The 24142-nt window shown below is 35.0% G+C and overlaps 1 protein-coding gene across 1 annotated transcript; it reads right to left on the reverse strand.

The window, feature by feature from the left end:
• Positions 1–1921: 1921 nt before the first annotated feature.
• On the reverse strand, positions 1922–12784 carry LOC18422563 (hsp70-Hsp90 organizing protein 1). Its single transcript, XM_006878522.4, has 7 exons — positions 11790–12784; positions 10871–11159; positions 3964–4049; positions 3623–3846; positions 3266–3332; positions 3084–3143; positions 1922–2215 (listed from the first exon to the last, which is right to left on the reverse strand). The coding sequence occupies exons 1-7, from the start codon at positions 12672–12674 to the stop codon at positions 2102–2104; spliced, it is 1725 nt and encodes a 574-aa protein (XP_006878584.1). The 5' UTR covers positions 12675–12784; the 3' UTR covers positions 1922–2101.
• Between the last annotated feature and the right edge of the window lie 11358 nt (positions 12785–24142).

Consider the following 24142-nt stretch of genomic DNA (forward strand, 5'->3'; position numbering starts at 1 on the left):
CTTTAAAGATTGATTTTTCAATTCGTTTAGGCATTGAATATCAGTGCATTGTCTCTCTCTCTAAAATTTCAACAATAGCACTCTCTCTCTAAAATTACAGTAGTAAAAAAAAAAAAACCCTGGTTTCTATTGCAAAGCCACAGACCTACTTGTCACCTAAAAAATTTTCCTTGAAAGAAGAGAGAGACCCACATTAACAATAAAAAGATGCAAGAGGGAAAACAAAACGATGCAAGATCTCTTACCCAATAGCAAACCCACATAGCACCATGTGACCCTCTAAGTCGTTTAAAAATAAGGGAAAACAGGATTAAAAAACAAAAAAAAGTAGAGAGAGAGAGAGAGAGAAAAGTTAATTGTGAACCCAAGGAAAACGTACCACAAGAGATAGATTATACCTAATTTGTTGACTGTAACCGATGGTAACAAATGCACACAGAAATGGCCTGGTTTGCCGATATTTATAAGAAGTCTCCAATCAACTATTAAAACCCTGACTTAATGTTTTACTGTGTATCTTCATAGCCATGAAACTCAACTTAGAGAGATGTGAAGAAATTATTCTCCAACAATCCTAACTTATAAGATGAGAAGAAGTTGGAAAAAAAACTTTCGTGAAATCTCTAGACATTTTTTTATAGATGGGTAGTTATTTTCTCTCTTGAAAAAAACTTTCTTGAAATCTCGACATTTTTTGATAAGAAATGGGTAGTTATTTTCTATCTCTTAGAAAAAAAAACTATCTTCTCTCTAAAAAATCATTTTAGTGATAAACACTAAAAATATCTTATAATTTTAAGATAAACATTAATGAAAAAAATAAGACATATATGAGACCCCATAATAAAAAATATAACACATGAAACCCTATGAAGCCCCATAACGACCTCCACATACCAACAAATACTATATACGTTCTTAAAGCCAAAAAAAAGTAAGTCAAAGGGCCCCAAGGATTTAATGAAACTTTTTGAGATAAATTTATGCCACAAGATATTTCTAATGAAAAAGTATAGAATGAAACATTTCTAATGGAAAAATATATAATGAAACCATTTATCTTCCGAAACATTAATTTTGACCATATTAAACTTGAATAACTAAAATTATTCCATTGACCAATGACTTCAAAAAAAAACTTTCTTGATATTTGTAATATCATAAATCATTAAAGATAAATGATCTCTTTATATATAATCCCATTTCTAATAGGATAAGATTGCATACAATTTCATGCCATACGGAGATATTTTTTCTTTTATCATATATTTTCTTAACCCCAGAGCGGGAACTCCGCTCCACGCATTTAATGCTAACCATGAAATAGCTCAACAACCAAACTAGGAAAATGCCTCCTCTCCTCTAGAACTAAAAGTAACACATCCATTGAAGGAGAAAAGTTTGGTCCGTCCGCACCTGTTACCATGCGGGCTTGAAGATCTACACCATCCACCAAAAAAAGCGTAGATCTATACTATAAATAATAGTCTTCCAAAGGAGTAAAATCAACAGTTCAAATATTTCTCCAAGAAAAAAAAATATCATTTATAGTACTAAATTTTATTTATTTTTACATATTAATAACCTACATGTAAAAGATTATATATTCTCTAAAAATTAGGATTAAATTTTATTTCAAAAATAAATTATTAAGGCGTCTGCATTTCTACATATGAGTCCATGGACTCATAGGAACCGAAATCACATCTGCAACTATGCAATAATGCAGAAGGCATCTCCAATGGTCTGATGGGATCAGCTGGTCTTTCTCAGGTTCTATACTATAGAATCTATCTGTCCAATGTACAGGTGAAGATCCAAAGAAAATCAATGTTCTCCCAAACTTGAAGATCCAAAGAAAATCAACTTTCTCCCAAACCTTTTTCGCGACAAATAAGAGAGTAATTATTGAAGGACAGAATGCACAAACCAATCAAGATTTTCATGGGACACCACAAAAAAAAGTTCCAACAAAATCTTCCAATGGAGCCAGTTTCCATAACTTAACCATCCACCAAAATTACAGGGGCAAGCAAATTTCCATTAAATTTACCAATAACAATCCCTTGTCTTTTTGTTTTCTTCCTCACCTCTACCTCGCTTATCTGATCTGAACAATGCCTGCAGTGACAAGCTTCTGGATCTTGTGCATCACTTGAGGGTTCTTCAGATGTTCTTGTGCTGCCTTAGGGTTCTCTTGGAAGTCAATCAGTACCTGGAAACAGCAACCACCATCCACTTAATTTCACAATCAACAAATTTTGGATTCCCTAAACCATTATTCATCCCTAGCTTCCAGGAATATTTATTTATCATCACCAAGGCAGTAAAATCCAATTTAACATTATTGTCACAACCGAGATAAGAGAAATCACATGCCAAAATAGAGCAAAAAGAGAGAAACAGCAACCTCTGTGCAGCTAGGATAGATGTTCCGCATAAGAATCGATGTAATAAACATTCTAAAAAGCCAAAGTCACTCCCCAAAACTAAGACCACTTTAGAAATATAGGAACTCAGTACACTAATAAAATCCTTACTAAGTTTGGCTGGGTTTTCATGTGTAGGATTTAGGTTGGCATTAACTATCCAGCAAATTTTCAGTTTTACCCACGCCATATTTCTACACAAATGCACTTATTCTTATCACAATAAAAGCTCTTATTGACATCTTTAAAAGGTTAACCATTGTAATTTTCATCAAATTTAAAAGTGCATTTTGGGAAACTTCTAAACCTATCCTTCTTTTCATGGAAATTTTAAACCTAGACTTCTTTTAGAAATTTTAGAATCAGATTAAGCCTGACTTATTTATAGATGAGGCTAACGTGACAAAGGAGCAACACTGTTTGTTATAGTTTTTACCTTCCTTAATAAGCCTACCTTACCAATATTTACATTCCCAATATCTTATCTACTCCATAATTATTTGCCCCATTCTCTCTCAAGCAAACCTTATTAGAAACTAGAAACTAAATAAAACATATCACCTCTCTCTCCATTACCTCAGCATTAGGCATAGAGAGAGAATGGGGCTAGTATGCAAAATGTGCATCAACCACCATAAATATGCAAGAACATACCTGTCTCATGACAGGATCTGAGAGAATATTCTGTATTTCTGGGTCTTGCATAGCCTTTGCCTGTGGACAGTTGAAAATACAAGATCATAAACATAACAAAATACAAAGCAGGCATGATAACTAAGATGTTGTGTTAAAAAGATTCTAAGATGTCGAACAAATCTCAGGATAGTGAACCATACCTGTCTCTCTTTAAGCTCTTCTGGACTTAGTTCACCCCTGCTGGCCTTGTTGATTTGTTCAACACACCTGTCACACATTTGAACATAACATCAATCGCATATACATATTTAGGACAGGAAAACATAACTGAACTAGTCCAATAATGGTGTGTGACACACAATTGGGGCATCCACCATCTGTTCTCAATACACATGATGAATATTAACCATCTATCATCGACAATGGATGAAGAATTACTCAGCTGTGTATGCATATACCATACACTTGTATGCTATATCCCTTAGCAAGGATAGAAAAAGGAAATAAATAAATAAATAAACCGTTAATGACAATGAGAGGATGCAACATGCATTTACCTTTGCACCCCTTCCATCAACTCCTGGTTGTTGGGGTCATGTTTAAGCCCTTCTTGATATGTCTCCAATGCTTTGTCGTATTCCTTCATGAAGAACTGGATTGCACCTTTCCTTGAATATCCCTTTGGAAATGATGGGTCGAGTTCGATGCACTTCTCTGCATCCTTCAGCCCTTCAGGCAATGCACCGAGCTTTGTATAACATGCAGCTCTGTTACTGTAAACCTATAAACCAAAAGAAGTGTCTTTGTTTTAAATCTCCCATTCATAATTAATAATGATAAAACCTAATGAGAGCAAATAGAAAAATAAAAACAACTGGAAGTTCCATATTTGTCTTGCCTTGGGATCACAAGGGTTCCTCCTCAAGGCTTCGGTGTAATGTTTCACAGCTTCTGGGTATTTTTGCTCCTTGAAGAGCTCGTTACCTACATAGATACATAAATTAGAATCATAGAAAGGGAGATCTACATAGTGGGTACACAAATAAAATTTGATAAAAACAAATACTGAGAAACCATAAGCTAACAGCAAAAGAGCGTCACTACAATCATAACTGAAAAAGCAAATCCCAAGGAAAGGCAAGAGGACCTCTGCCTGTGAGGTTCAAGACAGGGAGAGTACTTTTCTATTAATAATATTTACTCAGGAAACTAGAAGCACCATCTTGTTAATGTAATAACCAGTGATTAAATAACTAAGCCTCAGAACCAGGCAGAGCCCAAGCCCAAGTCACCCAGTCTGAGTTGGCTGAGTCAAGTCTATATAATAACCTTGAGAACCCGTTGGACTCTGACAGTGCATGAGGTTTTTCAACAGGACCAGCACCCTGCTGTGTCTGAGCGACTGGCAAGTTCCGGCCAAAGTAACTGAGTTTTAAATCACTAAAACAACAGCACAAGGACAGCAGTCTCCATGAAATCATAAACTGTTGAAAGCTGACCAAAACTGAATGAGGTGCCCAGTCCTTTGCCAGTAAGTGCTAGCCAACAATTACAATAAGCAAATGCATATAAAAATGCAGTCAATAATTTACAATTTGTTTCCCCGTTATTGATGTTAAGAGAAACAAGAATTTCACACATTCAACCTCCACAAGGTACCATAGAAGAACTGACATTTTCCACCAAGAGAAACAGCCTCAAAATAATACATTATTCAACTTAATTATTTGATGCATATTTTAGTACCCTACTGGTAGCATCAAATTGTTCCAAAACCTAGAAGTTGATTCTCATTCAGGAATCTACCTCCTACAAAGGATGCCAAACCCTAGACAAAATTGTTATTTAAAATTCCATGCACCCATGCTCCTAGCAGTGATACAAAAGCAGGTCCTCTATAACTTTAAACGCACAACACACCACAGCATAACACAGTCTTTACCAAGTCCAAAAAATTGGTACGCCAATATATGTCAGGCCTGAATGTTTCAGTATTACAAAGGTTATGGCTGTTCTAAAGACGTCTAAGCAATAATAAAAGAGGCACAAAGTGGGAAAGAGCGGAGAATAATGGAAAAAACACATTACTCAAATTAAAAGAAGTCACAGGGAAATGTTTAAAAATAGTAATTCTATTTTGAAAAAAATGAGCATCTTTGAACAAAATTATAGCCATTGTTGTCTTGTTTCTGATGTTCCAAAATTAAGAGCCACTATCTTTCTTGTTTTCAGTGTTAAGGACAATTCCATTAATGTAAACCAATATCTGATAACATATATGTGAGACTATTATATAATGGTCATCTTATGCACAAACCGAGGCCACTATTACTTTCACATGTCCATTTTCCTCACTTCCTGACACACATTTATAAGTTACACCTTCATATTGAATAACAGGTTGGAAATATGCCCTATAGAATAACCATTCTTTCCATGAAATGTCCTTTTCTTTCCTTTTCTTTGGTCTACACCATATAAAATGTGAAAACAGGAACCAATGGTGCCATGTTTAGCATACAAGACATCAAGTCATCAAACAACAATTGACACACAAAGGGACAATTAAATGCCCGACAAACCACTTTCAATCTTTGGCTCCAACAATATAGGCATAGAGTGGCAACTTAAGGAGAACTGGAGCGCAACTTCTCCTTATCAAAAAGAAAATTTGAAAGGATGATTCGGGCAGTGTGCTCGACACTGTGTGCTGACGCAGTCCTGATTTGGTCTCATCACCTCTAATGTGGTCCATAAATTTTACAAATTAAAAAAAAAAAAAAAAAAAACACTAACAACTATAATATGCATAGAAGACAACATAAATGTGATTTATATGACAGTAGGTACTCCAATTTATTCAATATTTGTCATTCTAACTTCTATATCTTTAATGGTACATATACCATGTAAAACAAAGCACAAAATCTATTCCATCTAATTATAAAATATCCCAAGATCCAAAATTCGAAATTTAAACTCCAAAGAGACAAAGACCAAAAGTTTATGAGTAAAAGGCATATGTACGCCCAGGTCGTCCTTCCAACGTCTTAACGTAGACCCTGCTTAACCCAATAGCTTCTGCGACTGATGCCTCGGATACTTTAACTTATCAATTTCTGACAGTGGCTGTTCTAGTCACTGCATCATACGAGGCCAAGACTTCTCTCACTTCAGCATTCTCAAATTCCAAATCCAACCCCAACCCATGGTAACATACTCGTGCGCTTCCGGCTATCTTTGGCATAGGATCAAGAATCCTTCCAGCAGGCACTTCTCCTATTTGAGCATAACTCGCCCGGGCACAACGATAATCAACTCTCAATTACACAGGCCATCAAATACTTAAATTTTTTATCAATTCTTTTTTTTTCCTCATTTTCTTCTTTCTTGGCTATCGTTTTGTATGCCCTAATCTCTCTTCCAATCTCATCCATTGCTTGTGGCATGGTTTAGCATATCTTGGTAGTACCGGTTTAATGACCTTAGAACCATGTAAAAATGGTTCTAAAGTGTTCATTTCCTTTAGTTGGTGTTTTTCTTTTGGGGGGGTTGTAGGTTGAGAAGGGGGATTTTTTCTGCCCATGAGCCGAGAGTGCATATGCAGGAGCATCGTTCGGATCGAAGTGGTCAATGCAGCCCCACATGCAGGTGATGCACTGCATATGCACGCACATCACTTTTTCTGCTTATGCAGCCACATAATGCATTATGTGGATGCATTTTAAACTATGAAATGGAGAATAGTTAACAGATAGGGATCTCAAATCCTTGAGCACCTCTTGTTTCAATAGATGCCCCAAACCTTGGGTCCGACAGCATGCTACTCATCCTCATTGTGAAATCAAACCACACATATCTAACCTACAAAGGTTGAGCCCTTCCCAACCAAAATACATGGCAACAACCTCAAAAAACTTGTAGCTCCAATGACAGGTGGAGAACGAATCCATAAACTTTCATTTCTCAAGCTTATACACATGGACAGCCACACACAACCACAATGTGTTACAGTACCAACGCCAAATTTACCTCAATCTAAACAGCCATATCGCAGTGATGCCCAATATCTTCCTTTGTTACATCCATTTTTTGCTAAAATGTTCTAGTTAAAAAAAATGTATCCAAATTTTTTCTATAATAGGCATCCGAATAATCATACCTATAGATCATAAGAACTCTTGGAAACGAAGTTCTAAACCTCTTTGGTGCAATTTCTCTTGAGGCCATTGCCAATTGGAGCTCAATTCGGGCATATTCTCAAAGATATCAATATCAACAATCTTTGTAAGTTTTCGAGAGAGAAAAATTTCTTCTTTAAACATAAGGTCCAACATACTTCTACTCCATTGACCAACTCATAGGCACCCTGGACCTGACTTGAATGTAACCCACAAGGATGACAATTAGATCCAAAAAGAGCCATGTCGATTTAGAAAATCGATCTCAATCCGGACTTCCCTGAAACTACAAGATATTTGAAACAATGTTGAGAAAAAACAGCCTCTAACCTCCTTTCTCTTTTTGAGAAAACTCTCCCCACATAAAGATCGCACAAAAGAGGAAGAGCTGCTTTTGTACTTCTATTTTTGTTATTTCCTATGCATGTGAAGGTTGAAATATAAACCATTCAGTATACAATATTGTATCTAATAAGAGCCTTTATTTGATAGAAGTCGAACAACTTTGCTCAATATGTTATCCTACATGATTTAAAACTCACTAGGACATAGTTTACAATCATCAATAAAACCAAGGATCACGATGCATACAGCTTACCCAGTTTTCAACCTTCAATCATAATACAAATGAATCAGATCAATGTCTCAAAGGAACATAAAAATACCAATGTGAGTCCAAACATAATCAGGTTTTAATGAATCCAAACAATGTTCATATGGAACAAGAATTCCAAAACAAAAAACATCATCCATAATTAAATAGCTCAAGCATCGAGCCATGCTAGTAATGACCATAGTTACTTTTCAATCATGCCATAATTGCAACTTTGCTCAATATTTTGTAGAAGTACCAACCATAGTTACCGGAATCTCTCTACCGACCTCACGATTCCAGTTACAAAACCCGATTCGACATTTATGTTGAGGAATCTCCACGGAAACCATTTTTCGGATCCAAGGAAACTCGATTCCTTAATTTCGGAATCTCGATTCAGCACATCTTTAGAAACCATTTTTCGAAACTAAGGAAACTCCATTTCTTAATTCTGGAACCTTTATTCAACACATATTTACAAACCATTTATCGGAACCAAGGAAACTTGATACCTTAATTTCAGAATCTCGATCTAACACATCTTAAGAAACTTGAACCCATTAATTGTGGGGAGACGTTCCCAAATATATCGAATTTGAATTCCAACGAGGATTAAATCTTGATTCAAATCTAAATAAATTAACCAGTATTAAAAAAAAAAAAAAACCAATACAAAGTACATAATGTCCAATGTTTGTGATGGTTGTGCACTTCCTAAAGGAAATTGGAGTAGAAATCTTCCATCGAATACTTCTAACGGTTGCAGTGTTTCATTATTTTACTTGTGCCACCCTAGACAGCTTTTACTTTAAATTTAAAATATAACTGGTAAATGTAACACATACAATTAAAACTAAAACCATGGCATAGACATAATCTTATTTTGCCTTTATAATAATGAAGTCAAAATCACAATTTAGAAATACTTATCTTTTGTATATAATGACCGTAAGTTCCATAGTCAAGACAATCACTTTAGAATTTGGGGAACCTTCTAATAAAAGACATCCAATATAGGTTCTAAAGTTGATAAGGCTCAAGATGTGCTTGGGGCTTCCTCTTCATAAAATGAAATCTTGATTCCTAGGAGGGGCCATCAAACGCATCCCATAGTCCATATTATTGTAAATCTCGATTTCAAAGTGACATGGATCTTTGATCCATATACTTCAGAAACTTGATTCCAAATATGTTCGAATCACAATTCAAAACAGCAATATATCTTTGTTCCACATATGTCAGAAACTCGATTCCATAGATGTCAGAAACTCGATTCCGCATATTGATGAATCTTGACTACTGGAGTGTCGCTTCCAAGGGGATGGGAATCTCAATTCCAAGGAGGACAAAATCTCAATTCCATGTGTATGAAACTTAGATCTATTTTTATCGAAACACGATTCTTAAAAACTAGGAATCTCGTTCCCAACGATTCTTATTGTACAGACAACAATCCCTAAGAAAGGAATCTTTTAGCCAACCACGATTTTGGCTCCTAAAACGATTCGAGTTCCCATGCATTTCCAACAACTATGGCACCGACAAAAATCAAATGTTATTCCCATAAGAAAATCAATTTAAACACATAGAAACAATATGGAAGCATATGAAAACACACATAAACCAACATGATTAATCATTGTCTTTCAAGTCTATCCTTGTCATTGCTTCATGTACACCAAGTGGCTGTAATCTTCTATAAAACCCACAAAACTAACTGTAAGAAGCCCTAATATTGTATTTTTATAGATCTGTAGGAATGGTGCCAAAATAATACTATGGTGATGTCCAAAGCTAACTAATGTAAAGTGCTCATCAGCAGATGTTTAATCATCGACACATTGCCTAATCCATGTATTGATTAAGAAATATCGAGCCAGTTCACATATATGAGAGCTTGAGGAATATGATACTCTCCAAAGATGCATTTTCTAAAAATGCGATTAGACAATCAACTCTTTCATAAGCTTTCAACATCTTGTACTTCTATATGTGCTTCATGTGCTAAACACGCTCAACTTTAATATTCCCATAATGCTTCCAAAACAACAGAACGCTTCATAAAGTCACTTACAAAGAACCGTTTGCATAATTAAACAGTCAAGTCAAAAAGACTTTTAATAGATGATCATTAGGTAGGCCATGAAAATTAGCATAGAAACCTCTAGCATTCACTGTAGCTCAAACATAGTAGCAAGTCATGTACACAAAAATTACATAGGTCAACAATTCTCAATTACAACCACTTAACTTGCATCTTATACTGGGTCTGAGAATCTTTACTAAATCACAAAGTTTTTCTTCACAATACATCTTCCATATTACTAACGTCAAATACTGCAATCCGCCCATGAGGCAACATCCAATGAGCAATGGTAGCTTGCCATGAATCAGGGATTGAGCAACGGTAGCTTGCCATGATTCATGGATTGTGTGAATTGGAATTTTACATAACCCATCATCACTTAAAAAACATTTAGTAATATTTCATGTAAAAACAAAATTCTAGATTCTCTAGGAAATATCAATCTTCACAATACATCATCTATGTAATCAATTATTGCATCATTGCAATCCACGAATGACGACATGAATGACTAAAAAGAGCTAATTTAATGATTCTTCAACCAATGTCCTCACAACATCGAGATCCATTCTACTAAAGGGTTTCAACATTTGAAAACAAGAATCAAACCCAAACAAGGAAAACGACGAGAAGCAAGATATTAATCATGATCATTAAATTTGAACTGTAGAACTTCCTAAGTGGACAACAGTAAACAATTCAAGATGTATTTCCTAGTTATTTGCATAGAGATTCCATAATTAAAACCAGCTACATAAGACTAAACCGATACTCAAAAAGGAACGAAAAAAAAAAAAAAAAACAAGAACAAGCATAAAAATGCATTTGCACTCTTCGATGATCCAATTAACATTCCCAGTACCTAAAGAAAAATAAAAATATTGAACAACTTCCTAAAAGCATCATTATAGTAAGGGAAAAGGGAAACAGTGAAAATGAGTACCTTTCTCACGCTCTTCATCTGCTATGTTTGGATCATAATATTCCTGTTGCTCTAAATCCTTCTTTGCTTTCTCTGCTTCATTAAGCTTTTTCAATGTATCCGGATTGCGGTGCTCTGTAAGGGCTTTTTGAAAAGCCTCAATAGCTGGCTCATAGTCCTTAGAGCACTTGGCAAGCTTGACAAGGGCACTCCCTTTTCTAGTCAATGCCCTAGCGATTATCTTATAATCAGAGCGAAGCTCTCTTGCCCTCTCAACAGCCTTGTCACAGTCCTTGATACACTCTTCATACTGACATCAAATAATGAATAAGAACAAATGACCATGAATCAATGAAACAACATAAAGCCATACAATTGCATAAAATTCCCACATCCTTAAAATGTACAGTATCAAGATCTCAAAAGAGGTATTATGCAATTTAACATAAAATCAAGAGAAACATGCATGCATTGGGTCACAGTTCACAAAATGCAAAACACGTCCGCATAATCAGTGAAATAGTAAATGTATTCATACAATTTAACATGTATCAAGGCACAAGTGTGTCCAATGGATCACAATTCACAATATGCAATGCAAATACCCTAACTGTTGAGGTAGCTCCAACTCCAACAAACTACATATTACATATTTGTACAAGAACTAAGACATAAGTAGTACTAAAACACACAATAAATTATGAATAGCGTAACATATGCAATTCATAAAGATGTGACCTAATTGGAAAAACACAACGGAGATTATATCCAAAGGAAAAAACACATTAGGAAACATACAAGAAAAGGGTCCCTAACTATTTATTAAAAAATAGGAAATAGTTAATAACTATCTAAAAACAATAGTCTTTGATTTAAACACATGCTCTCGCTCTCTGAGACGTGGAACTTCAAACTAATCTTCAAGCGTATGTTACCATACCTTTCCCATCTCTAGGTACACAGCCGCTTTATTGGTGAGATAGGATATGTCCTCGTCATCAATCTCCATGGCCTTCGTGTAATGCTTGATTGCAGTCTCGAAATCCTTCTTCTTGTACGCTGCATTCCCAGCCTCCTTCTCCTTTTGAGCCTCGTCCTTTCTCAACTTCTTCTCTCTCTCCTCCACAATCTCCATAGGCTCTGGCTCTTCTCTCTCTCTCTTGACCTCCTCCTTTGGAGGAGAACTAGCTTTTTCCTTGACCTCATCCATTGGAACTTCTCTCTCCATCTCCTCTGGTGTTGCTGTCCTCAGCTTGGCATTGAGCAGAACACCAAGAACTTGCATCATTCGAGGATCTGATAAATGCTTGTTAATATTATTAGGGTTTCTCTGGACATCTTGGAGCATACGTAAGAAATCTGGTTGTTGAAGATAGCCTCTAGTTGTGGGATCAGAAGTGAGCTTAGCCCAAAGCCCTGGTCCCTGAAATATGTTACCAAAAGGTGCAGAAGAAGAAGAAGAATTAGGGTTTCGAAGAGCTGTCTGAGCATCAGAAAGGCCTGATTTTAGGGCTTCATTATTTGGATCAAGAGCAAGGCCTTTCTTATAAGCAGCAATCGCACCTTCATAGTGCGAGAGGCCAAGATGAGCAGCTCCAAGCCGACTGTAACCTTTGGACCAGTCGGGCATGATTTCAACTGTTTTCTCTGCATCTTTTAAGGCGCTTTCGTAGTCATGAAGAGATGCATAAGCAGCAGAGCGATTGGAGTACAGGACATGGTTTAAAGGAGCCAATTCAATCGCTTCAGAGAAGAACTGCACTGCCTCATTAAATTTCCCTGCCGAAAAAGCAGAGTTTCCCTTTGCTTTTGCCTCCTCGGCCATTGACCAACACCTCTCTCTTCTCGTTTTCTGGTTTGCTCAACTCCGATCGGGCTGTTTTGGCTGAAAAATCAAAACCCTAGATAGGCAGGCTTCCGCTCTCAAATATTCTCGCAGTAACGAATGGGAGAAGGGATTTTATAGCGGAGTAGAGCGTTCGAGGAACGGATGAAAGTTCTAGCGTTTAGAAGACACAAAAGGGTTCTGGAAAGTTCTAAGCGCGGGAGACAACCTTCATCGTTATACTCCCGCGAGAGTATACTTCCCCCTTACCCCCTCGGGTAAAATGTCTTCTAAAAATAATTTTATGGGCGCGTTGATTTGGGAAACATATTTATGCCATAAAAAAGAAATTTCTTGTAAGTGTAGCAAACTAGCAATCTCGTGGTCTTTTTTTAGGTAACTTAGTGATTTTTTAATGTGTTAGATAAGAATGGAAGCCTAAACGTTAGCTAGGGCATAAATGGTACTACCTCCACGACCCCAACCCCTTGTTGACGCATAGGAAATTCTACGATATCTAAAACTTATGAGAAAATTTTTTCCCCCAACCCTTTCGCTTTTAGCTTAGAAAAAAAAAAGGAAGATACATGTTCCATGTCCAAGGCAAGAACTTTGTTTTAAGATCTTTTTTGAATTTTTTTTTCCGATATGTTTTCTTCGACTCTCCCATCTCAAAGCTCGACCCTAGCTCCTCTCCCTTGCTTCCAAGGTCACAAGCCCTAACAATGTTGTTTTCTCTCTAGTGTCTGCAACCAGGTAACGTCTTCTTCTCTTACCCTTTCCTCCCCTCTCCTTCATCTTCTCTCTCATCCCCATCTCCCTCTGATCTCTCTCCTCTGCCTCTTTCATCTGTTCTCTCTCCTTACTTGATGCTTTCTCTTTATCTAATTTAGTTTATCTCTCTGAGCTTCTTTCTGATCATGTTTTTTGTGCCGATGTTTTTTTTTTGTCCCTCTTCCCTATACTTTCTATCTTCAATTTTTTTGAATCGATTATCTTCTTGTTGATTACATCAAGATGCAATGGCGATTGTTAGTAGTTTAGGCTGGAAACTTTTTATACTTCTGAGTTTTGTGGCTGGAAACTTTATACTTTCGATAGAAAGATTGATAGGTAAGTGCTTTATTTGGGGTCAATAACTGGTAATCTGTCACAAACTGGACACATAAAGAGAACATTGGCCTTTAGTTGAAAGAACCCACAGATTGGTCCAGGTAAGTTACGGTGCAAACCGTGTTGTTCTCCTCTGTGGGTTGGGTTAACAAAACTAGGCTTTAGCGGAAATAGGGTTTTGTATGGATAGGTTGCCTTCAGCATGGGATCTATTTCTATATTTTCTAAATAGATGTGTTTTTTTTTTTTTTCAATAGTTAACAGAGAAGGACTTTTCTATACTACATTCAATTTTATAAGAATTATAAGTCCAGTATTGGCTCTAGTTTTTGCTTGTTTTGAGATGAGTTTTTTTTGGCTGGAAGCTTTATACTTTTCATAAAACGATTGATAAGTAAGTGCTTTATTTGGGGTCAGATCATTGGTACTCTGTCGCAAACTGGAAACAGAAAGAGAACATGGCACAATTTGGCAGATCCCTTTTTGTTTAACCCATCTTCTTTGAAAGCAATTGTACATATTCTAAAAGAAAGAACAATGTGATCTTATCGGGGTATATATATTTTTATTTTCTTATTTTTCACCTTTTTTTATTTTGGTAAAGATCACTTACAAGTAGTCTTATTACAATAACTCATGCCTCAAAGAAAAATAACACAAAGATCTCAAAACATTGATGCTACTAAACCAATTTTCTTTAAACAAAAAATATAACTGCTACTTCATATGATTGGGAATATAAAAACAATATAGTTAAATATACAAGAAATAAAAGATATTCCAGAGATTATCTCAATCGAGCTTATTACACCCAATGCTGAATCACCACTATCCTATGCATGGGATTAACGATCAACCTTCAATATCAATCGTGAAAGCAAATTTAAGTCAAGCTCTCCAATTGAACTATGAACTCCTCTTGATCACAAGACTTAGACTTAAGTTAAAAAAAAAAACCCTCAAAACCTAGTCTAAGATAACATCTTCTTAACACTACTCAGCCTTATGTTTAAAGCAAGATGTGAGAGAGATAGAACTCCTTCCAGGTGGGGCGTGCCCCTTAGGTCATCCGAGAGAGAGAGAGAGAGAGAGAGAGAAGACAAATTTTGGTGTAGAGATTTCATGAATAGAGGTGCTCTATTTATAGAGCAAGAATAAGATTAGGGTTTTCCATGACTTACCACTTTTGTGAGATTGAACATGAACTATTGATCTTAGGTGACTTGTGAGGTAAAAGATTTGAGCCCTCTATTCCATAGATATGCCATCAACATCATGGACGGTGCTAGAACCTTATTCCCATTTCCTAAATTATTTTCTCATCAATAGAAATTAAATTAAATAATTTCAAATATAATATTGTGCATACCATAATAATGCACATGCATTCTCATGCTTTCCAAAAAATTCATTCAAAGCTTCCTCAAGTTAATTCCTTTCCAAAACACATAACACTTTGACTACATATCAAAAGTCTCTATTTCATCAAAAAAGAAAGCCCCCTAAATGGGTGGGGTGTGTAAAAATTCAAATAATCATTCCAAAATAATATATACCATGAAACAAACATAATAAAATTCACCTCTGCTCATTCACAGTCAAGACTTAAGCGTAGCATGATACCTTTGTTTTTAAGGTGAAACCCAATTGCAATTAAAGAATTCCAGAAGTCCATTGGATTTCAATTTTTTCGGTTGTTGTGAATTTTGACAAGACAAGTCGAACAAAAATAGAACATGACACTAGAAGCATAATCAACCCAATCAAAGGTTTTAAACATATATCCATGTATCTCAAATAATATACTTCCCAAAAATATTCAAAATTTCAAATACAGTATCATCTAGATCGATATATATAATTCAAATAAATTTATATTCTCAATAGAAACCTTCATAGCTAAAATCTCAAACCAAAACAGGGTCCACATGACAACATGTCAACAAGACAATTTTACATAAAAAGAAGAACTAAAACCTTGTTCATACCAAACAAACCATAAATATCATAAACTATCACCCCAATACCCACCAATTCCAATATGTATTCTAGAATCTATATTTCCAAGGTTTGTGTATTTATAATAAGAAAACCCTAAATAAATAATTAAACACAATCCAAAACATATTCAGTTAGATAAAACAAAAATCCACAATTTAAATCCTAATGATTGAGACATGCAAAACGACAGCAGGTCCATCAGAAGAGCACTAATATCATAAATTACTAACTCAAAAAGTGTACCAAAAGAGGACAAGATCATGAAAATCCATCAAATGCAAAAAATTCATTCCCCATTATTCAAATGGACTAATCATTCCCAAGGAAAGAAATGATAACATAGAATATGTTGGATAAGTGTGACCATTAAAGGCCTTATGATTGCTTGTAATAACACATTTTGATATAATGGAACATGAACTCAGCAGGAATGTGGCCCCTTGTGGACTATACTAAGCAAATAATGTTGCTGATATCAGATTGAGCTTGGCCAATTGGTTGGAAAAAACCTATGTTACCTGGTCATATAAAACTATCTGATAAGGGGTTCTAATAGGTCATCACTTGATGAGGTTGGAGTATATCCGAATGAGTGAATCAAGGGACTGTGTGACCCTTGTGTGTGATGGTGGCTTTCAGAGACGAGGGCCAAAGCATCATCCATATACCATCACATGACATGCATAATGATGGCCATTTCAGAAAAGCGAACCGCCTTTCAAGGGTGAAGCTTATGCATGTGCGAGAGATATGTACCATAGGAGTTGTGGTCGCATCAGGTCTAGGAGATATTGAAATGTCTTTAAGAGAGAACTTGTAATCCACAAACTGGGATTACGACCCCTTAACTCATCGACCAGACTTTGATGACTCATTAATGAGCCCATGCATGGACCGTAGGCCATGAGAAATACTGGGTCGGTTTGATAAAGCAAGTATAGTATGCAGTCCACAGTTGAAGGTGGAGTGTCCCAATGTTTATTGATTAAATTATTAGACTATATGAATCATTTTCCCTATTGTTCTTTGGCAGCATTGAGAACTACTTTCATCAATAAAGATAGGTGATGTAGTAGGGCTGCTTCAATATACAAAGGGACCATCAAATAAAATAGTAAATCGAGTAGATGAGTGGCTTTCATAATAGGAAGTTTAGATGAGTGGCTTTCATAAATGGTTTGTTTGGTACGTTCTTTGCACATTTTGCCCTTATATACTAATGTCCATCAACATTTTATATGGTTTGTCCTTATACATTTTATCAGTCGATATGAACTAGTAGATATATAATTGCATTCTTTATCTTTGAAGGAATGGATAACCACTCGTCAATGGCAAGTACAAATACTATCATGGGGAGCAAAGCAAAAAACGTGAAGCTAGACAATTTGCCCAATGGAACTTTGCAAAGGAGACCCAATTCATTGATCTCTTGTTGAAAGAGGTCAAAAAAGGGGAAGGGGGAGGCGAGGCGCTAAAGAAAGACGCATAGAATCAGATGATCCAAGTTCAGGAAAGGCCAATATGGAAACTTGTATGACTTGGATTGATTAAAGAGTAAGTACAAGTTATTAAGGACACAGTACATGGAAGTGAATTTGTTTTTTTGGGACAATCAGGTTTTGGAATTGATCATGCTAGAAATATGGTGACTACTGAACCAGCCCTATGGGCTCAGTATTTAGCGGTGAGTTGAAACACCTTTGTTGTTTATTTCTATGTGGTTGTGCAAGTTTCAGTGCAATATTGCCACAAATTCAATACATACATGTATTATATTTATAGGAGAATAGTTTTACAAAAAGGTACAATGGCCAGTCTTTGCCTTTATACTTCAAGGACTTGGAGATCATATTTGGCATTAGGTGATAGATGGAATAGTTACATCAGGGGGAGGTGGTGTCACTTTGAATAGGGCTAGCCTCCAAGACACTCAAGGTGCGGCCCATGTTACTGACCAAGAAGGTGCTAACACTCCACCAGTTCATAACCCTAACACATCTCTACCGATGGAGGACTTGAGAGTTGAGGACTCCAACTCTTCCTTATCTGATGTCACACTGGCTTCTGGGGCAAAGAGGCAATGCTCTCAAACTCCAAGAGGAGCTCAACGAAGGAAAAGGCAACCACCAACAATTGATACCATAGCCGACGATATGGCCATGATAGCATGTCCCTTGAAGGATTGGGCAACTGTTAGCACTAGTAGGAGCAACAATGATCCTACCGTTGCTTCTGCTCAGACAATGAAGGATAGGGGGCGATGCATACGGATTGTTGAAGGCATGTGGAAGGAGGGAGAAATACGTGTTGATGTCTTTATAAAGGCAAGTTGGATATTTCAAGACTCCTCGAGTATGGAGTTTTTTGTTTTTTTTACTTTGGAGGATCTAGAGGGTCAAACGACTTGGTTGAAGGATGAGCTACAATGCATACAAATAGTTTTAGTTTACTCCTCTACTATGTTGATGTCTATTTCTGTAATGATATTCATACGAAGATATGGATGCTTGTTTGCTTTATGGAAGGTAGTGGATTAATCTTTTAGGGATCAGTTCAATTTTAGTTTATTGCCTTATGTCATTATGGTTATTTTAGGATACACAATTTTTCTTTATGGATGGTAGTTTAAATAGATTGGTCTTTCATGGATTAGTTCAATTTTAGTTTAATGCTTTACTAATGGGTCAGGATAATGTTTGTTATTATATCATTATGATTATTTTAGGATATGAAATTTTGCTTTATGGATTCTTTCATGGATCAGTTCAATTTTAGTTTACTGCTTTATGGATTGGTCAAGATAATATTTTTCATTATGTCCTTATAATTATTTTAGGATATGAAATTTTGCTTTATTGGTAGTTTAAATGGATTGCTCTTTCATGGATTGGTTCAATTTTAGTACATTATTTCAAGTTGTTTGTTTTTGTTAAGACTATGGGAGAGAAAATGAATTTACGTGGTTCGGCCAATTGGGCCCACATCCACGAAAGGAGTATTAATTGTTATTATTGTAACCCTTCTATGGATCTCTTGTACATATATGTAAACTTGGACATGATAACATTCTATTTTGAAGAGTCCACAATAGGAAACAGTGATCAGCCTGATTAAGGGAAATCAAACTAATTTGGGTAAGCAATTATCACTGGGATACAACAGGCTATCTCAACACTCCCCCTCAAGCTGGTGCGAAGAGATTGAACGAGCCCAATTTGTCAAGAGCACAGATGAAGTTTTCTTTGCTAACCGCTTTAGTGAAGATATTTGCAAGTTGATTTTCACTTATAACATGAGGAGCACAATCGTCTTGGCTTGAACCTTCTCCCTGACAAAATGACAATCAACTTCAATATGTTTATTTCTCTCAGGAAAAATAGGATTAGTTGCAATATGAATTGCAACTTGGATATCACCAAATAATGGTATTGGCTTGGCTGACTTGAAACCTAAGTCTTCGAGAAGAAATTTTAACGCCATGGCAAGATATTCTGCCTCAACACTGAATCTAGCGACAACATTTTGCTTTTTACTTTTCCATGTGATAATATTTCCAGCAACAAAAGCGCAGAAACCTGTGGTAGATTTTCTATCTGAAGGCCCAATCTGCATCACAATAACCTATTATATTTTTATATCTATTATTTTTCATCCAGATTCTATGACCAGGGGAAGATTTTAAATATCGTAGAATTCTATCAACGACCTGCATGTGAGAAGATTTGGGGGATTGCATGAATTGACTAACCATGCTCACCGCATAGGTGATATCTGGTCTGGTAATAGTTAAGTAAATTAATTTTCCAACAATTCATTGATAAATTTCTAATATCTTGAAGAGGTTCACCATCCTCGATGGAGATCCTGTTGTTTATCTCAACTGGTAGCTCAAATTTTACCAGTTTCTCTCAAGAGATCTAAGGTATATTTCTTTTGTGAAAGAAACAATCTTTTTTTAGAATAAGCAACTTCTATACTAAGGAAATACCTTAATTTTCCTAAATCTTTAATATAAAAAATGCGGCCGAGATATTTCTTTAGTTGATCGATCCCTTGTATGTAACTTCCGGTGACTATAATGTCATCAACATATACCAATATAATAATAATTCCAGTGGAATTCCTTTTAATAAACATAGAAGCATTAGCAACGCTTCTAGCAAAACCATTATTTAATAAGGCACTGCTTAACTTTACATACCATGCCCTAGGAGATTGTTTTAAGCCATATGTAGCTTTCTTTACTTTGCACACAAGATCTGAATTTTTCTAGGGTGTCCATGAGGTATATCCATATACACCTCTTCTTCTAAATCACCTTGAAGAAAAGCATTTTTAACATCGAGTTGGAAAAAGGGCCAATTTTGATTTATGGCAATTGAAAGAAGAACTCTAACAGGGTTCATTTTGGCCACAGGTGCGAAAGTTTCTTTATAGTCTTCACCGTAAGTTTGCGTAAACCCTTTTGCAACTAACCTAGCTTTATGCCTCTCAATTATACCATCGCTATTGTACTTGATTTTATAAACCCATCTATTTCCAACCACTTTATTTCCTTTAGGTAACTTGACAAGTTCCCAAGTATGGTTCTTGTTAAGGCCTCGAAGTTCTTCTTCCATAGCCTTTTTTCAAACTAAATTGCAAATAACCTCTTGGAAGTTAGCCGGTTCCATATTAGAAGAAACATAGCTAAGGTAAGAAAAGTAATTTTGAGAGACATGAGAGTAATCAACAAATTGTTCAATAGGGTAGGTGGAAGCATTATAGGTATTAAAATCATGAAACTTACTTGGGAGACGAGTGGTACGTTGAGGTCGACAAATGTGAGGTTCAGCTTGAGGTTCTTCTTATTGAAGAACTTCAGCTGCTTCTCCTCCATTCTCATTTTTATCAGGATCAAAATTATCAACAATGATGTTGGGCATAACCATATGTGTCTCCCCCTGAACCAAATTTTCCTTAGTGCGAACAAAATATGGTTCATTTTCTCGAAAAATAACATCACGGGAAATGATAACATATTGGTTGATTGGATCATAGCATTTATACGCCTTTTGAGTGAGACAGTATCTGATGAAAACATATTTTTTTGCATTAACACTTAATTTATCAACATTTTGACTGTGCACAAAGCATACACATCCAAATATTTTCAAATGAGTCAAAGAAGTCTTCTTTCCTTTTAGAACTTCCATAGGAGATCTATTTTTCAAAAGTTTGCTTGGCCATCTATTTATTAAGTAACATGTTGTTAAAACAACATCTCCCCAAAAATGTTTTGGCATACTACTCTGAAACATCAGAGCTCGAGTGACCTCAGGTAAATGGCGATTCTTGCGTTCGACAATCCTATTTGTTGGGGAGTTCCAACGCAAGATGTTTGGTGAATAATTCCTTTTTCTTTAAGATAAGGAGAAAAATTGTTGTTCACATACTATGTCCCATTGTCAGATTGCAACACTCATTTTGGCATTAAATTGAGTTTCAATCATTTTAAAGAACTCTCGAAAAGTGGGAAAAACTTGATCTTTGGAATGGAGTAAATATACCCAAACGGTCCTTGAAAAATCATTAATAAATGTCACAAAATATCGATGTCCACGAGTAGACTTAATTGGAGTAGGTCCCCAAACATCAGTGTAAATTAAATTAAAGGGAGCAAGAGATGTTCGAGTAGAACTTCCAAAAGGTAAATTAGTTCGTTTCGAGTACCGACAAATATCACAGTCCATAGAGTCCAAATGCAATGAAGGAAAAACATAAAAAAGAATTTTTTAGAGGGATGACCGAATATCAAATGCCATTTGCTACTATCTACCATTTGCTACTATCAGTTACCTTCTTCTCTTTAGAAGTGACAAGGGCTTTTGTGGCAGAATCCAAAATGTAAAGCCCATGAACCAGATTCTCCTCACCAATAAAGGAGTTATTACAAAAAAATCAAGACAAGAATAACAAGACGCTGTCTCTACTCTTCTTGTTACACTAACCCATCACTTTGTAGGAAAAACAGAAGATATGGAAAAAATAGAGAACTCTTATTATATAAGCTTAGGTGTCCTACTCTATTCCAGATCCACAAGTACAAGGATGTCTTCCTTACCAGACCTTTTAACCCTTTACAATGTCGATAACATCAATTGGAAAGAAACATTTATTTCAGGATTACCAAAAGGTTTTGCAGATGAAGTACAATTATACGTAAGTAAAGAAGGGGAAGGTAGTAGTACACTTTCTTTTCTTACTTATGCTGAGATCATACAAAGAATTAATAAAATAAGTTTAATACTATGTAATGATTTAAAACTAAAAAACAACTTAAAAAAAAAAAACTTAATAGTAAGAAGGAATTAAGAAATTTCTCTTATCCGTTTGGAATAGATCCCTATCATCATAAGAAAAGTAATACAAAAAAATAAGATCAGAAAACAAAAATCTAAACAAAAGGAAGTCCCTACGTGTTTTAAGTGCGGAGGAAAAAGATATTATGCTAATAAATGCTTCTCTAAAAAACATAGAAATATTATCAGGAGATGAAAAAAAAGAAACACATTATTCTTTGTCTTCTAAATCAGAAGTAATTAATTCAAAAATTCAAAAAAAAAATACTATTACTAGATAAAATTATTTTCTAATATCTCAAATTTAGAATTAAAAAAAACTATTAAAAGAACATTTTGAAAGTCAAAATAAACAAATAAAAGAAAAAGAAAAATTTGATCTAACGCTATCAGCATACAACTTCAATAAAATAATGATTGAAACAAAAACTAGGAAATCCTTGAAAGAAGATATTACGATAGCTGATCTTAAAAGAAAAATTAATGAAACCAAAGAAGAAATTAAAATTCTTAAAAAAAATGCTAAAAATCTTAGAAGAAAACTATAATCCCATTAGAGAAGAAGAAATATATTAAGACCCTTCAATTTGAAGTACAAAAATGCTTTGTAGAAATAACCACAAGAATACATTTTTTTACTTTAACTCAAATAGCTTTAACTGACTTAGGTGTTGACTTAAATTGTATAAAAGAAAAATTAATTCCACCTTAATACTTTGAGAAAAACGATCAAAAACTTTATATTGAAAATCTAAACAAATTTAGAATTAAATATAAAGCCTTTATCATTCATGTTTGTAAAAATAGTTTGTCTAGCTAAAAAGTTTTTACTAATGAAAGATCTAAGACAAAAGCTAATTTTAGGAACACTTTTTTAAGCATGATTCAACCATTCACCACAAATAATGGAGGAATTCAGGGCACAATTGGAAATTTTAAAGTAAGTTTTTGATTTTGTGATAACCCTATTTTTTACCCATATCAAAGAATTCCAAAGTAATATAATAAGTTTATCAACGAACTACAAATTTCAGTAGAAAATCTCAAAATAAAAAAGATGTTAGAAAAAGGCAAAGAATTAAAAGAAACAATAATTTTTTAAAAAATACTATTATAAAAAGAAGTATGTTCAGATTTATCAAATGCCTTTTTGGGATAGGAAAAAAATAAAAAATATATTCTTTATATTCAAGGTTTTGTCTGATAAAAAAAACCTACTAAAACCAATACTATTGATGTGAGCCCAACAAATTTAAAAATTTATCAAAAGGAAATAAAAGAACTTCTATAGAAATAATTAATTAGGAAAAACAAATTACATTGGAGTTATACAGCCTTTTATGTTAAAAATATTAGCGAATTATAAAGAAGAGTCCTTAGACCTGTTAATAATTATAAACCTCTAGATAAAATCTTAAAATGGATAGTAGACAAGATCTCCTAACCCTCCTTGAGAGAGAGAGAGAGAGAGAGAGAGAGAGAGAGATTTAACGGGTAGGGTAAGGGAGGAGAATGGCAGTTTAATCCTTAAAACATTACCTTTTTAACTGAGAGGTAAGCAAGAAAAACAGAAACTGAGTTATGGGTGTGATACTAAAAGTATTAGGAGTTAGAAAGTCTGCAAAGTGCATTTTAGGGAGGCATCTATAATTTTTCCAAAGAAAAAAAAATCTCTAGATTGATTATAGCTCCTCCAATATTTGTAGTGGAACTAAGTGTTAGAAAACTCAATTTTCAAGTTTTTCTTTAAAAAAGAATCATCTAGTGATTCTTACATGGTTATCAACATTACAAATTAAAAAGTCACAAATTGATTCCATTTGAAGCCACAAACTGATTGCATGAATTTTGATCTTTAAGATCCAAAATCATACTCCCTATTTGTTACTTAAAAGTGTCATTCCGGATCATCCAAATCGGATGTCATTTATAACTTCGGTTCTTCAAGGTCCGAAATGCTGGTACTTTGAGAAATAAAGAGCAGAGTAGCTTTGGATTTTTAAGATCCAA

This window comes from Amborella trichopoda, chromosome 3 (assembly GCF_054954075.1).
Source record: "Amborella trichopoda isolate Santa Cruz 75 chromosome 3, AtrichopodaSantaCruz75HAP2 v2.0, whole genome shotgun sequence".
In the NCBI taxonomy this organism is placed as follows: domain Eukaryota; kingdom Viridiplantae; phylum Streptophyta; class Magnoliopsida; order Amborellales; family Amborellaceae; genus Amborella; species Amborella trichopoda.

Excerpts from the sequence above, each read along its gene's own strand:
- LOC18422563 (XM_006878522.4), bottom strand. The coding sequence starts at position 12,674 with ATGGCCGAGGAGGCAAAAGCAAAGGGAAACTCTGCTTTTTCGGCAGGG. Across the intron at positions 3,333-3,622 it reads TTGATGGAAGGGGTGCAAAG|GTGTGTTGAACAAATCAACA; the intron begins GTAAATGCATGT and ends AATGTGTGACAG. Across the intron at positions 2,216-3,083 it reads CAGATCCTGTCATGAGACAG|GTACTGATTGACTTCCAAGA; the intron begins GTATGTTCTTGC and ends TGCTGTTTCCAG.